The 13,820-nt window shown below is 34.2% G+C and overlaps 1 protein-coding gene across 2 annotated transcripts in view; it reads left to right on the forward strand.

Moving 5' to 3' along the window:
- The window catches only part of LOC145283647 (protein FAM193A-like), a 130,700-nt gene that overhangs the window by 102,538 nt on the left and 14,342 nt on the right, over positions 1-13,820 (forward strand). For both annotated transcript variants that reach the window (XM_080132612.1, XM_080132613.1), the window contains exons 14-16: positions 636-707; positions 4,310-4,501; positions 12,283-13,290. In XM_080132612.1, coding sequence (XP_079988738.1) covers positions 636-707; positions 4,310-4,501; positions 12,283-13,290 — 1,272 coding nt within the window. The remainder of the gene's footprint in view (positions 1-635; positions 708-4,309; positions 4,502-12,282; positions 13,291-13,820) is intronic.

Consider the following 13,820-nt stretch of genomic DNA (forward strand, 5'->3'; position numbering starts at 1 on the left):
GTTAAAGAAAAAGAACGATTCTTTAAGAGAGGATTGATCCATATAATTCAAAGCTCAACAAATTCTATATAATGAGAAAAAAGTTGGTGAATTTTATAAAATTAATAGTTTTATTTCCTTTTAAGGTCATTTTTTTTTGTTTTTGATTGAAGAAAGTAAAAAAAAAAATACTTTCAATCAATGTATATATATATATATATATATATATATTGTACTTCCTGTCTATTTCTTTGTTCAGAAACTTTTACAATTTTAGAGATTGACTTTCATAATTCTATATACTCTCAAATTATGTTAATATATAACTTGACTGTTTGCAATTCTAAAGATTCTTGAATTCAAAATTGTTACCATAATTCATAATGATTTGATGTTTATGATCTTTATATGAGAAAAAGAAAATTCTGCATTTGTTTTTTTCTATAGTAAGCTTTATTAAAAAAAAAATAAGCCTTATAGACTAAACCAATAATTAAAAAAAATAAGCCTTGTAGACTAACTTAATAATTAAAAAAAAATAAGCCCTACAAAACTAAACCAATAATAAAAAAAATGCTAGTGTGCATTGTTATTTTGATAGATTATAAGTTATTTTGTGTGTAAAATCCAACTTAATTCGAATTTTCTATTGACAGCCTCCAAAAGCACCAACCAGTCATAAATTTTATGAAATGCGAGAAAAATTGCAGCAAAAGCTGAAAAAAAAGGTAAGAATTAATGATCTTATCTTGAAAGATTTTTTTTAATGAAGTGCGTTTTCTTATTTTATTGCTTTCAATAGATGTTTATACTTAGAATAGGTTTATAAATCCAAATGTAACTTTGTTGTGCTAAAGTAAAAAAAAAAATCATTTGTACTGGTTTATATAAATCCAGTATGATTTACTATAGAAAGTATGTATAGGCAGAAATATGTATTGGCAAAAGAGATTAGTTTGATAGAATGTAAAATTCCTATTTTCTATACAGATATTCTAAATGTATTATTTCGATTATTCAGGCTACTGTTCTTGAGTATCATTTTGGTCGATGTAACCTCCAACCTTCTTCAGGTGTATTTTGTTGAACTCTGGATTCTATACAGAATTTCAAACAGAACCCTTTATTTAATCTTTTTTCATCAGACATGACTGGATAGAAGTCTTAAGTAATTTGTAATTGTATTTTGAGTTTTGCCTGCACTTAGAATTGAATCTTCAACTTTCAAAAGAGTGTAATTTACATCTGAATTTTAATCAAGTATTTTATCCACTCTGCTATGAATGTGTGCAGAATCTCGCATTTGGCAAGATATGCCTGAATAAGGTCGGAGGTTATATCAACTGAAAAGTGAAAATAACTCAAAATGGGAACGGTAGTGCGAATAATCCAACTAATACGAATTATCAATACTCATTTCAGAAATTCAAAAACATAAATATTATAACTGTGTTCCTTATTTGACGATGGTTTCTATTAATGTTTGAATAAATTATTTTAAATTTCAATGTTACATTGATTTGGTTAAGACTATTTGTAACCAACAAGTTTTATTTTGTACTATCTGGGGTAACCGGTGTTGACCATGTGTGGAGAGGTGTTAGGGAGAGGGGTTAAAACAACAGTAAGCAGACCGGGTGGAGATATGGGTTTTTAAAAAAAAAATTTTTAAGTAGTAGGGGGGGGGTACTCTGTGTTGCCTGGGTGTGTGTTGGTGGTGTAGTAAGGGACCCAGGGGGGTGGGATCGAAACAACAGTTAGTAGTCCATGTGGAGAGAGGTGTTAAAAAAAATGTGGTAGTTGCGTGGGGAGGAAATCAAAACAACACTAGTAAGCAGCCATAATGAAGAAAAGTGTTAAAAAAAGAAAAAAAAAAAGATAGTGGTAGTAGGCAGGCAAGCTCAAACCCCTGACACAAAGATGGAAAAGGAAGTGAAAAAAAAAATCGGATGTCTTATCAATGCTCCATGATGCAACCGGAAGTTCGGAACGTTAAAATTAGGCAAAGTTAATCCAACTGATACGATGACTTGCAAAAATTGCTGGCAAAAAATCGACCCCTCCTTGAACAAAACTGGCCAGTTTAGGATGAAGAAATTAATGTTTTTAGCTAATTTTTCGATATTTGTTATCTGAGACGAGCTTCAAAATTATACCAATCTTGTCAGAATCCGTCGCCTCTGTCGAAAGTTTTTGTGAAACATACAAACATACATACATACATTTAAACAGACAGGTGAGATTTATATAATAGATGAAAACCAAAAATGTATTTTATTTGCATTCCGTATAGAAAGTGCATATGCAAATTCACAAGTATTATTGAAAACCTGCATGATTTATAAAGAGATGGGAAAAATTGAGATCCCAACATTTTTAGAGGGTGAATCAGTAAAATCCTTTAAAATTAAAAATAGACATAAGTATTAAATTATTAATTGTTCAATTATCCAAAAAGAATTAACAATTTGAGCACTCACTTCAATAAACCTTGTGAATTTATTTATCAAGAAAATAATTGAAGAAGCTGTGAAGAATGTAACACGTGTTAAACAAAACACAAACTCTTAGCATTGACAAATTTTAGCATATAAAGAATGGATTGGAAGCCGTCATCTGAATTGACTGGAAATTATACTGATTATACTGATGTGATAAAAGAAAAGTAGAAACAAAAAAAAAATGAAACAAATTTATTTTATTTTTTTTTATTGGTCCATCCGACAAAGAGATTGGACCTAGTAATTTACTTCTGTTCGTTTGTTCGCACTTTTCTCAATAACCATGCCTTGGATTTTTAAAAAAATTTTACACAAATATTAGTCATGGTGAAAGTAAATTTTTGCCATAATGGATTTTTCAGAATAACTGGTTGCCCCACCTAGGGAGGCATTATAAGGGTAAAATTGCCCCCAAATCATTTCTGTTCATTTGTTTGCACTTTTCTCAATAACCATGCCTTCGTTTTTTTTTTTAAATTTTGCACAAACATTAGTCATGGTGAAAGTAAATTTTTCACTCATGGAGAAGGACCCCACATGCTCAGCTTGTTCTTTCTGACTTTGTCACCACCAGCTGTAACTATCTGACATTACACGGGAATAAAAGATAAAAGGATACTTGTTTAGTTTAATCAAGATATTAAAAAATGAAAATATTGAAAAAAAGTTATATAGTATGTACCCGTTATGGAATTCTCATAAAAAATTTTCACTATTTGATCAAGTAATTTTTTTTTTTTTTTTTTGTTTTTTTTTTGTTACAAAGGAAAATCAAATTTTAATGAGATTAATCATATCCCGTCATCTTGCCTATTTTGCGGACAAGAAGGAAGAGAGCGCCAAGGGAGATAACTCTATCACCCCTTAAAGTTTGTCAAAATTTGACGAGATTTTGAAACATGGGCAGAAAAAATACCTAGATAAATATTTTTGTTATTTTTCATTAATTTTACAGTTTCTCTGTCTTTTTTTAATCTCTTTTTTGTTTTAAAGGCACCCCTTCGCCTTATCCACGAAATAAACAAAATGACGGGATACAATCAATCTCATTAAAATTTGATTTTTCTCTGTAACAAAAAATTAAAAAAAAAAAAAAAAATCAAATTAAGTGAAATTTTTTTTCAGAGAACTTCATTCCATAACGGGTATGTACAATAACTATTATTTTTTTTATTTTTATTTATTTATTTATTTTTTTAATGTCTTTATTAAACTAAAGAAATACCGAAAAAATTATTTTGTTTGAAGAAGCGGAAATTTGATTTTGGTTAGAGTAATTTTCTAATGAAATTATTTTGTGAAATGAGCATTGAAAAACAATTTCGTTTTATTACTTGATACTTATCGTTTATTAGTAAAGACCAAATAATAATGTGTAATTAATGCGAGAAACCTACAGACACACTTTAATTTGCATAATTGATATTTAATGATTTTTTTAAGAACATTATTTTATTAATGATTTTTTTAAAAACACAAATAAGAGAACTCAACTGCATATGATAATGTTTCTTTAATCTGTTATTCTGTGTAAAGGGAAATGTATCCAGTCTAACAATTTTCTTACTGGCGTGGATAGGCATTTATTGAGCTTGGACTTTTTCTAAATTTACAAAATTTATATATAAAAAAAAACGGATCTTTTCTATGATAAAATACTTTATTTATAAAATGATTTTTTAATCGATTACGATTGGTATATACAAGCCAAGTACGTTTCAAGTAAATGATTAACACACACACACATATATGTAACAAATGGATATGTTTTTATAAAACTTGGAGAACTTTTATTTGTTTCCTCTCAAATGTCTCTTGTTTGTTAATAGAAAGAAGCAATGGTGCAGAAGAAAGACGATGATGATCAGATTCCTGACCCACTTGATCAAAGAGGCCTGGATGATTTAGTGCGTTATATTAATGGCTATGAAGATTCCAATTGGGGAGGCAAATCTACCAGCAATTCTGAGAAACCAATCAGTGCCAAGGCAGCCAAAAGAGCTCGCCAAAAACAGAGAAAGGTCAGTTCAACAAATTTTTTCAATTTCTTTAAACAACTTTTGTAGTTAAAATGTACAGTTTTTCACGTCTTGGTTTTCATCACCTACCCTGTATATAATTGCCTATTTTTTTTTTTTTTTTCTTATAATGGACAATTATTAACACGGAAGAAAGATATGCTGAAAAATTTTGTATAAATTTATGCAAATTTCATGTTCTTAAACTACAGCAATTACAACATACATTATATTCCTCAAAACCCTTTAAAATTTGAAGTCAAGAAAAAATATTAAAATACTTACATTTTTATGAGTTTTTTAATATATTATATGATTCAAATTTGTTAAAATGTTTAAGCTCAGAATAAACTTGCAGGGTTTATTCTATCATTTAAATATTAAAAGTATACGTGGATATAGCTGATTTTGGCTGTGATGGCACTCTTCAGTTCAAGAATAATCAAAAGGATTGTTTTGATATTATTTTTGAAATAAGCCATAGGTAAAAATTTGGAATTATGACCTGATGAGTGTAAAACCCAATCAGGATGCCATATTAGTGGGTAATTGTTACGGCTTTACCTTATGTTCTACAAAAAAAAAAAAAAAAATTTGTTTCTTTTTCTCTCTTAGTTTCCCCTCTCTGTCCTGCTCTAAGCAAATCTGATGACTTAGTCCACAAATTCCAAAATTCCATCATGACAAGTTTCAAGAAAAAATACATGATTAAACCCGGTTCTCCAACTTCCAACGTAGACCCCTACTACCATGTCTCCTTCTCCAACATCAGGGGTCTACGTTCTAACCTTCCAGAGGTTAAAACTCAATTACAGGAGACTAAACCAGACCTTTTCTTTTTAAGTGAAACTGGCATTGGACAGGCTATTTCCCTAGAAGAGTTCGCAATTAAAGGATACTTAACTTCTAAATCTGACCCCCCAAGATCGTCATGGGCATGGAACATGTGCCTATATTAAAGATGGCTTTCCATGTGGTATGGACATCTCCAGAGAAGATCCTAACTTACCCTATATGTGCTTCCGGGTTGCATTAGCTCACACTACTGCATTTATATTTACTCTCTATTGCCCCCATGACCACGGAGTTACTATCTTTCAAAGCATATCTGAGAAAATTGACCAAGTCCTATCTGCTTATCCTTCATCTAACATTCACGTATGTGGAGACTTCAATGTTCACAACGTGGAATGGTTGACCCACTCAAACAAGACCGATGATGAGGGGAGGTTCTGTCATGATTTCTCCATTGCTTATGACCTTACTCAGATTGTTCACGAACCCACCCATGTGCCCGACAATGACGGCCAGTATGCAAGTCTACTAGACCTTTTTCTCACAACTTGCCCTAAACTATGTTCAGTTTCTGTTCTGTCTCCTCTTGGATCTTCCGACCACTCAGTTGTATCAATTAAGATAAAGATGAAATGTAATAAGTCCCCAGACGTACCTCTCAATCGTACAGTGTATCGATACACTAAGGCTGATTGGGATAGCTTCCGTACATTTATATCGGATCTACCTTTGCGTTCTATGTTTAAAAAGAATGTGTCCTCTATAGTATCAGACCTGATGGAATGGTTAATTGTAGGTACAGACCGTTTTATACCTTCAAAAAAGTTCCAGCAAAAACTTAACAGCCAGTCATGGTTCTCTCCAGAATGTGCTGCTGCCATTGCGCACAGAAATCACTTTTTCCACTGATTCCAACGTAATGGAAACTAAAGTCGCTTTCAGGACTGCCAGCAACCATTGTAAGAAAGTAATAAAGAACGCAAGAGAGTTGTATGCTCAGTCCGTCAAGTCCAAAGTAGCTGAGCAGCGGCTTGGTTCCCACCAGTTTTGGCAAATAGCAAACAGAATCCTGAACAGAAGTGTGTGCTCTATCCCAACATCAATGGACCTGAGTTAATCTCGTCGGCACCAGACAAAGCCAAACTCTTTGTCAAGAACTTTGCAGCTAATTCTACCCTTTGCGACCAAGGCTGCCAACCCCCAATATTTCCTCCTGTATCAGAAAACACGCTATGTGATATACATATATCTGTACGTGATGTTGCCAAACTAATCAAAAACCTTGATTCCAGTAAAGCAACCGGCCCTGACAGTATTCCAATTATAGTACTCAAAAAACTTCAACCAGAACTAGTGCCCATACTTACAAAACTGTTTAAACGTTGTCTTAAGGAGAATAGTTTCCCATCTCCCTGGAAAATCTCATCAGTATGCCCTGTATTTAAGAATTCAGGTGATCGCTCATCCCCCTCTCAGTACAGGCCAATAAGTCTCCTGTGCGTCATGAGTAAGTTGCTGGAATCTGTTAAATACAGAAGTAATCAACCATCAACAAAAATAACCTTAGTGACACTCAATATGGTTTCCGTTCTGCTAGATCTACAGCAGATGTGCTTACAGTTATATCTCATAGGATTAGCAAATCTCTCGACGGAGGCAACCTTTCTAGGGCAATTGCTCTTGACATATCTAAGGCCTTTGATAGGGTATGGCATAAAGGTTTACTTCACAAGATCTCTAGCTATGGTATAGCTGGAAATGTCTTCTCAATTAATAAATCATTTCTTTCTGATAGGTTCATAAGAGTTCTAGTTGAGGTGCAAAAATCAGAAGTTCTTGGTATTAATACTAGAGTCCCTCAGGGGTCCATCCTGGGCCCAACTCTTTTCCTGATCTACATTAATGATCTTCCAAATCACATCCTTACATCATTTGTAGACATTTATGCTGATGACACTACCATTTATGGTAGCACATCTAAGACAGTAAACGACCAAGTTCTCTCCGATTCTCTCTCCTCTGATCTTGAGCACGTGGTACAATGGGGAAAGGAGTGACTGGTTACTTCTAATGCATCTAAAACCAAGCTTAAATCTTTACATCATCAACATTCTGATCCACATCTGGCATCAATTGAAATGAATGGCTCTCGTCTTCAGGAGGCCTCAAGTTTTGACAAGCTTCTGGGCTTGACCTTTACATCTGATCTTAAATAGAACACGTACATCAAATCTGTTGCCAAGGCCGCTGGAAAAATGGTGGGATCTTTCTATTGATCCCGTAGTTATCTCACTGCTAATGCAATTCTCTATCTATATAAAAGCCAGGTACGTCCAAGGATGGAATACTGTTGCCACATCTGGGCAGGAGCTGCTAGAAAGGTCTTGTCCTGCCTTGATAGCGTTCAAAATAGACTTCATAGCCTCGTAGGAGATGTCCTTTTCTCTTCCCTGCAACCTCTATCTCACAGAAGAGATGTTGCGAGTTTGTCTCTGATGTATCATTATTTTCATGGAAAGTGTTCGACTGAGCTTCAGTCTATGGTCCCTCCTCGCTAAACTTTCACAAGAAACACTCGTCTAGCTGAAAACACTATCAATAATTCCCCCCACTCTTTATCTGTGCCTAAACCTAAACGTAGATTCCATGAACAAAGCTTCTTTCTTAGAACTGCACGCCTGTGGAATTGTCTTCTGTTTTCCTGCTGACTACAATATGGTTGTCTTCAAGTCTAACGTAAATAACTTCTTGATGAGCCGTTCCATATAAGTTAACAAATTTACCGAATTTTTATTACTAATGATTACTATATTGTCCAATTTCTACTGTACACTCTTTAACCCTTATCCTCGGGTGGTCTCTTGGCCTTGATAATGTGGTGTTACCTGTGTAAAAAAAAAAAAAAAATTACATCTACTGATCAGGCTGTTGACAGTTAAGAGAGAATACACCAAAACCACCAGAAAACGAATTAAAGCACAGAAATAAGAAACTGATGATTTCTGGAAAATCTACACAGTAGTAAATAATGGGCAATCAACAATTCCTCCACTATCCAACAATCATGAGGTCGTTTCCAGTCAGTTTGCTTTAAACTCTAAATGGACCCAACAAATTGCTCCCTCCCTGATTTTCCTTTATGGACTGACACCACCCCTTCTCGGGTGCATGATATCATAAAACATCCTAGACACCTCAAAAGCATGTGGGTCCAATCTCATCCCGGCTGTACTATTTAAAAAAAATGCTGCACTGAGGTTGCTCTAGTCCTTTCCAAACTTTACAACAAATGCCATAACGAATCTTGCTTTCCTGACTGCCGGAAAACTGCTTCTGTGGTACCAGTTTACAAGAATTCTGGCGAAAGAACTGACCCATTAAATTATCGCCCTATTAGCCTTCTCCTTCTTTTCGCCAAAATATTTGAGTCCATAATTAATCAAGCTCTAGTCCATCACCTTAGATTTGCTAAACTTCTGACCGATCAACAATATGAATTTAGGCAAGCTCGTTCCACAGCAGATATTCTAACTGTAATCTCTGAAGATACACTGGACAAAGCAGGGGAGGGTAGGGCAGTAACCCTAGATATATCTAAGGCTTTTGATAGGGTATGGCATGATGGTCTTCTCAGGAAAATTACATCATATGGTGTCACTGAAAGAATACTTAATATAATTAAATCCTTCTGTATATATATAAAAGGCAAATGCGGTATACGCATTTTTGTATTGTGAGCTCCTTATATCAGAAATTGCTATTCAATTGGACACTCCCATTTTATAAGAGCTGGTTCCCATCCCCCAACATCTGGAGGAATGAAACAACTAAAGTTGGGGAATGAAAACGAAGAACACTGAGTTAACTGCGGGATTTCTATTTGACCTTATTAAATTTGTGCACCTGTCAATTTGTGTAAACAAACCCCAAAAAACTGCCTCGCAATAAAAGTTAACTGCGCGATTTCTATCGCGTGATATTTGACCTCAATCCTTAAATAAATTCAACCGTTTTTCTGTTACTCTCCCTTGCTGGCCGAGCGGGTAAACATGTCCGGTGTTTTTTTTTTTGTTTTTGTTTTTGTTTTTTTCACACTTTTTTTTCTACCTTTGCCTCAAGGCTCCTGGTTTGATCTTACTTACCTACATACCAAAAGTTTTTTACCCCCCCTCCCTTCCAACACCACACACCTACAAACACCTAGGCAACGCCGGGTACCCCTGCTAGTCTCGCGATTGTCCCCGACAGTCGTACATCTAAACAATATGATATAAATGTAAGAGTACCTAGATCCTTGAACCTTTATTATTCCTAATATTCATAAATGACTTGATAAAATTCTCTGAGATGGGTATATTTGCTTATGATATCCATGCTCTATAACAGTATTGAGGAAAACAAATGGTCACAATCAATACTGCCAAGATCAAGTTTGTTTCCTTCAATAATTACAAAAAATCTTGTCAACTGCCAATAGCTGTGGCTAAAGATATATTACCTGAAAGTACTTCTTTCAAACTCCTCGGCTTAATGTTCACAGAGGACATGAGATGGAACAAAATAAAAAAAATAAAAAGGTTTTGGTAGGTAAGTATGAGGATCGAACCCGAACCCTTGAGGCAAAGTTGGAAATTGTGAAAATAAACGTGCGACGTTAACCATTGGGCCACCGCGAAATACTAACAGAAACAGGTTTGAATTTATTTAACTATTTAGAATTGGCAGGTGCCAGTTTTAATGAGGTCAACTTTGACTGCAGGGTAGTATTTCATTTACTGCGGGAATGCTTTTTTTATTTTTATTTTCCCAAGATGTTGGGGGGGGGGCAGCTCCCTATAAAAAGGGGAATGTCCAAATTGAATAGCAATTGTCCGATATAAGGAAAATATTTCCACATTGATCAAATCTGATTGCTTTCAGACATTTGCGGCGATCGCGACCGGAAAAATACCACCTGAATTAGTGTCGCTTTTATTATACGAAAAAGCCTAATCCACATGCGGCGAGCGAAAAATATTGAATATTTATCTTCCCAAAGACGAGCAAATTAAATAGACAGGCGACCTCCGTTAACTTTTATTGCGGGGCAGCTTTTGGGTTTGTTTACCCAACTTTGGCTGGTTGTTTCCCCAAGATGTTGGGGGTGGGGCAGCTCCCCATAAAAAGGGAATTATCCAGATTGAATAGCAATTGTCTCGTATAAGAGTTTGACCCCACATTGATCAAAGCTGATTGCTACTGGACATTCCCCCGGTGCGATTGCTGGGAACAATTCTTCGCTTTGAATTAGTTTCGGTTTTATACAAAAAAGCTGAACGAACACAAGACCGGCTGAAATAGCAAAAATTTTGTAAAAATCAACATAAATAAATTTAGACGCTACCTGCGTTCCCAAATCGTAGATATTATTATCTAGTGGGTATATAAACACTTCTAAGCGATAGTATAAATTTATTATGTCTAGACTATTAGCACGGCTACCGAGAGAGAAGGAGGCCAGTGAACATGACAGCGTGACGTCATTGCCAAATCGACATATAGGTAAAGGGTACCTAAAGTTTCCTATGTTCCACCACGTGGTCATGCTCATAGGCATAAAAAATATGGCTGTGGTAATTTTATGAAGGTAGTCTAAACGTCGATGTATCTTCTTCTTCTAAAGAGAAAGAACAATTCTCGATTTGGATAATTATTATAATTGCACATTGGGATAATTTTAATCGAACAAAATATAGTAAGTGGATTTGTTTTTGAACTTTTATTTCTATTGAAGAAAGTCGGATATTTCATTTTATTTATTTTTTACTGCATAACAAACAATTTTTATATAAGAATATTTTTCAATTCGTATTTTTGATAATAAATAAAACTTTTCATTGAGTATTTCCAAATATTTTAAAGTTACAAGCATTTTTCACAACAGTTAACTATTCTGCACTTTTACCTAACAATTTAATGAGAAAAAGGTGGGGGGTTACAGTACGCAGAGGTGCAAAAAGTTGTCCAAAAACAAATATGACAAATAAATGTTATTAAAGGCAAGATAAATTACTTTTCTACCTAATTGGATAAGTTTTTAGTGTTTTTATTTAATGTAAAATGTTTATTCGGTTTGAAAATCAGTGTTTATCGATATATTTGAAAAAAGACAAATGGCGGCGAGCTTGCTGTTGCATACATTAAGTTTAAATTTTATGGTGTCAACATTATCTACAACAGTTTTTATCTCCTCTCTCTTTCTCTCTCCCTCCCTCCTTCTGTTCATATTCTTCCTAACGCTCTCTCTTCTCTCACTCTGATTATTATTTCTCTTGTGTGCTTCTATTTGTGTGTTCGTTTTACCATGTGGCTTGCTACGATAAATTGCTACCACAAAAGCAAAAAAATTCATCTGCCTACCATTCTGTCTTTACTTACATATTCACAGATTGTCGATGAGGATAACAGTCCGCAAATATAAACTATTTTCTTTATACAGATATTTTTCTATAATGAAAAAAAAAAGAAAGTTTGCCACACTAATTCCTTCCTTTAAAAAAGTTTGCCACACTAATTCCTTCTTTTAAAAAAAAAAATTAAAAAATTCTTTTTTTTTTTTTTTTTTTTTTTTTTTTTTTTTGTGGTGGTGGTGGGGGGTCCATTTACACAAACTGAGCCACAGCAACACGTGGTCAGATACGGTTAGTTGTAAATAAAATGAAGTAAAATGTATTTCATGTTTATATATGTGGTGCAAACAGATCTTGCAAGATCACTGTAATCTGTAATGCATTTATTACTGTGTATTTTAATCTTTTTGTTTTTTATTTTGCAGTAGTATCTTTTACCATTTTAATAATTTAAATGAATCTTGTTAAAATTTCAATTTTACATTATTTCCTCATACCGACTATTTTTAAGTAACAAATTTACTTCTGTTATGTTAAGCTTTCTTTTTTTTCTTTTTCTTTTTTTTTCCCCCCCAATCTGTTTCGGGCCGTCTTATTTAGGCTGAAGAAAAGGCCAAACTTGAAGCCCAACAGTGTGATACGAACTGTCTGGTCGTTGATTATACCAATGGCTGCCAAATTTCCCAACTTTACAGCAATTCAAACTTTTTAGTAAAGTTGAAAAAGAAACGAATAAAACAAAAGTTACTGCAAGCCGTTTGCTCTGAGGAGGAGGTGGAAGATGTAGATGAAGCACAGCTAGATTGTCCTAATAGTCAACACCTCCAAAACAGAAAAGATACCAAAAAGTGCTCAACTTTGGAAATTAACTGTCAACAAAATTCCTTGTCGTTATCGTCGTCTTTTCCGAAACTCAAGACCAAGAACACTGTTCATCGTAAGACAGAAACGTTTGAGAACAACTGTCAAAAGCAACAGCAGCATCATCACCATCATCATCACGAACTGGTGGCAGCTTCAGAAGACATCAAACTAACAGCTGAGATAAATGAAATGTTAATTGCTAACAAGTGTCAGTCGAAGAAAAATAAACCGTCTCGAAAGGTCTCTTCCCAAAACGGTGTCCTTCCGAAGAATGGCTTGACAACTTCGTGCTCTCAGGAGGAAGCAACTACCCATACTGCGATTCCCAATTTGATAAATTCTGCGATGAGTGGCACGGAAAGATCTAAAGGCAAAAATACAAATGTATCAAGCAATTCTGTGAAAGATTCGCATGACCAAAACAACGCCCATGAAAGTGGCAGCAGCAACAACAAAAAAAGTAAGAAATCTCTCGAAAAACCTGGAAGTAGTGGACATGGCAAATTATCAAATGGCAACTGTCAAAAGTCGACTTCCAAAGTTAATCACGATATCCAAGCTGCACGCCTATTGACTAATACAACATCCTTGCAGCAATGTGAACAGAAATCCGTAAAGGATCATGCAGGGAAAGAGACAGAACAGAAAGTCAGCGTTGATGATAAAAAAGGCTTGAAAACTAAAGATGCTGATAGACGAACGGAAGGATCTCATTCTACTTCGTTGCCAAAAGCAGTTGATCAGGTTAGTAAATTTTAGCATTTTACTAGACTACCTGTAACCCGTTGGGTCAGTATGTTATATTAGCTATGGAATTAATGTATGAGCATGACTCTTGTAACATAAAGAAAATAGTTTCTTGTGATATAACAGAAACATTTCTATGAAAGTATATTAAAATGAAAAAAGAATATGGATAGATTTCTACAAGTCGTTCTGTTTATAAGTGTTTATTTTTGAAAAAAAAAACTTACAGCCATTGTAAGTGGTTTGCCATACTTATAGGTACATGTGCACTGAACAGACACCATATTACTTAAAGTTAAATTCAAATTTTGATATATCTTTTTTTAAATGAAATTGTTAGTTGAAAGTACAGAATAGTTTAAAAAAGAAAAACTCACCCCATGTTATGATTGGCTTTTTAAATAGAAAATGAAAATGTAACTTTTTAAGAATGTTTTCGGATTTACACTACCAACATAAATAAATAACCCTGAAAATGTTTTTTTAATTTGCGTTACAAATAAATAATCAACGTGACAATAAAATGT

Source organism: Euprymna scolopes, chromosome 8 (assembly GCF_053919585.1).
Source record: "Euprymna scolopes isolate OS-2025 chromosome 8, ASM5391958v1, whole genome shotgun sequence".
NCBI lineage: Eukaryota > Metazoa > Mollusca > Cephalopoda > Sepiida > Sepiolidae > Euprymna > Euprymna scolopes.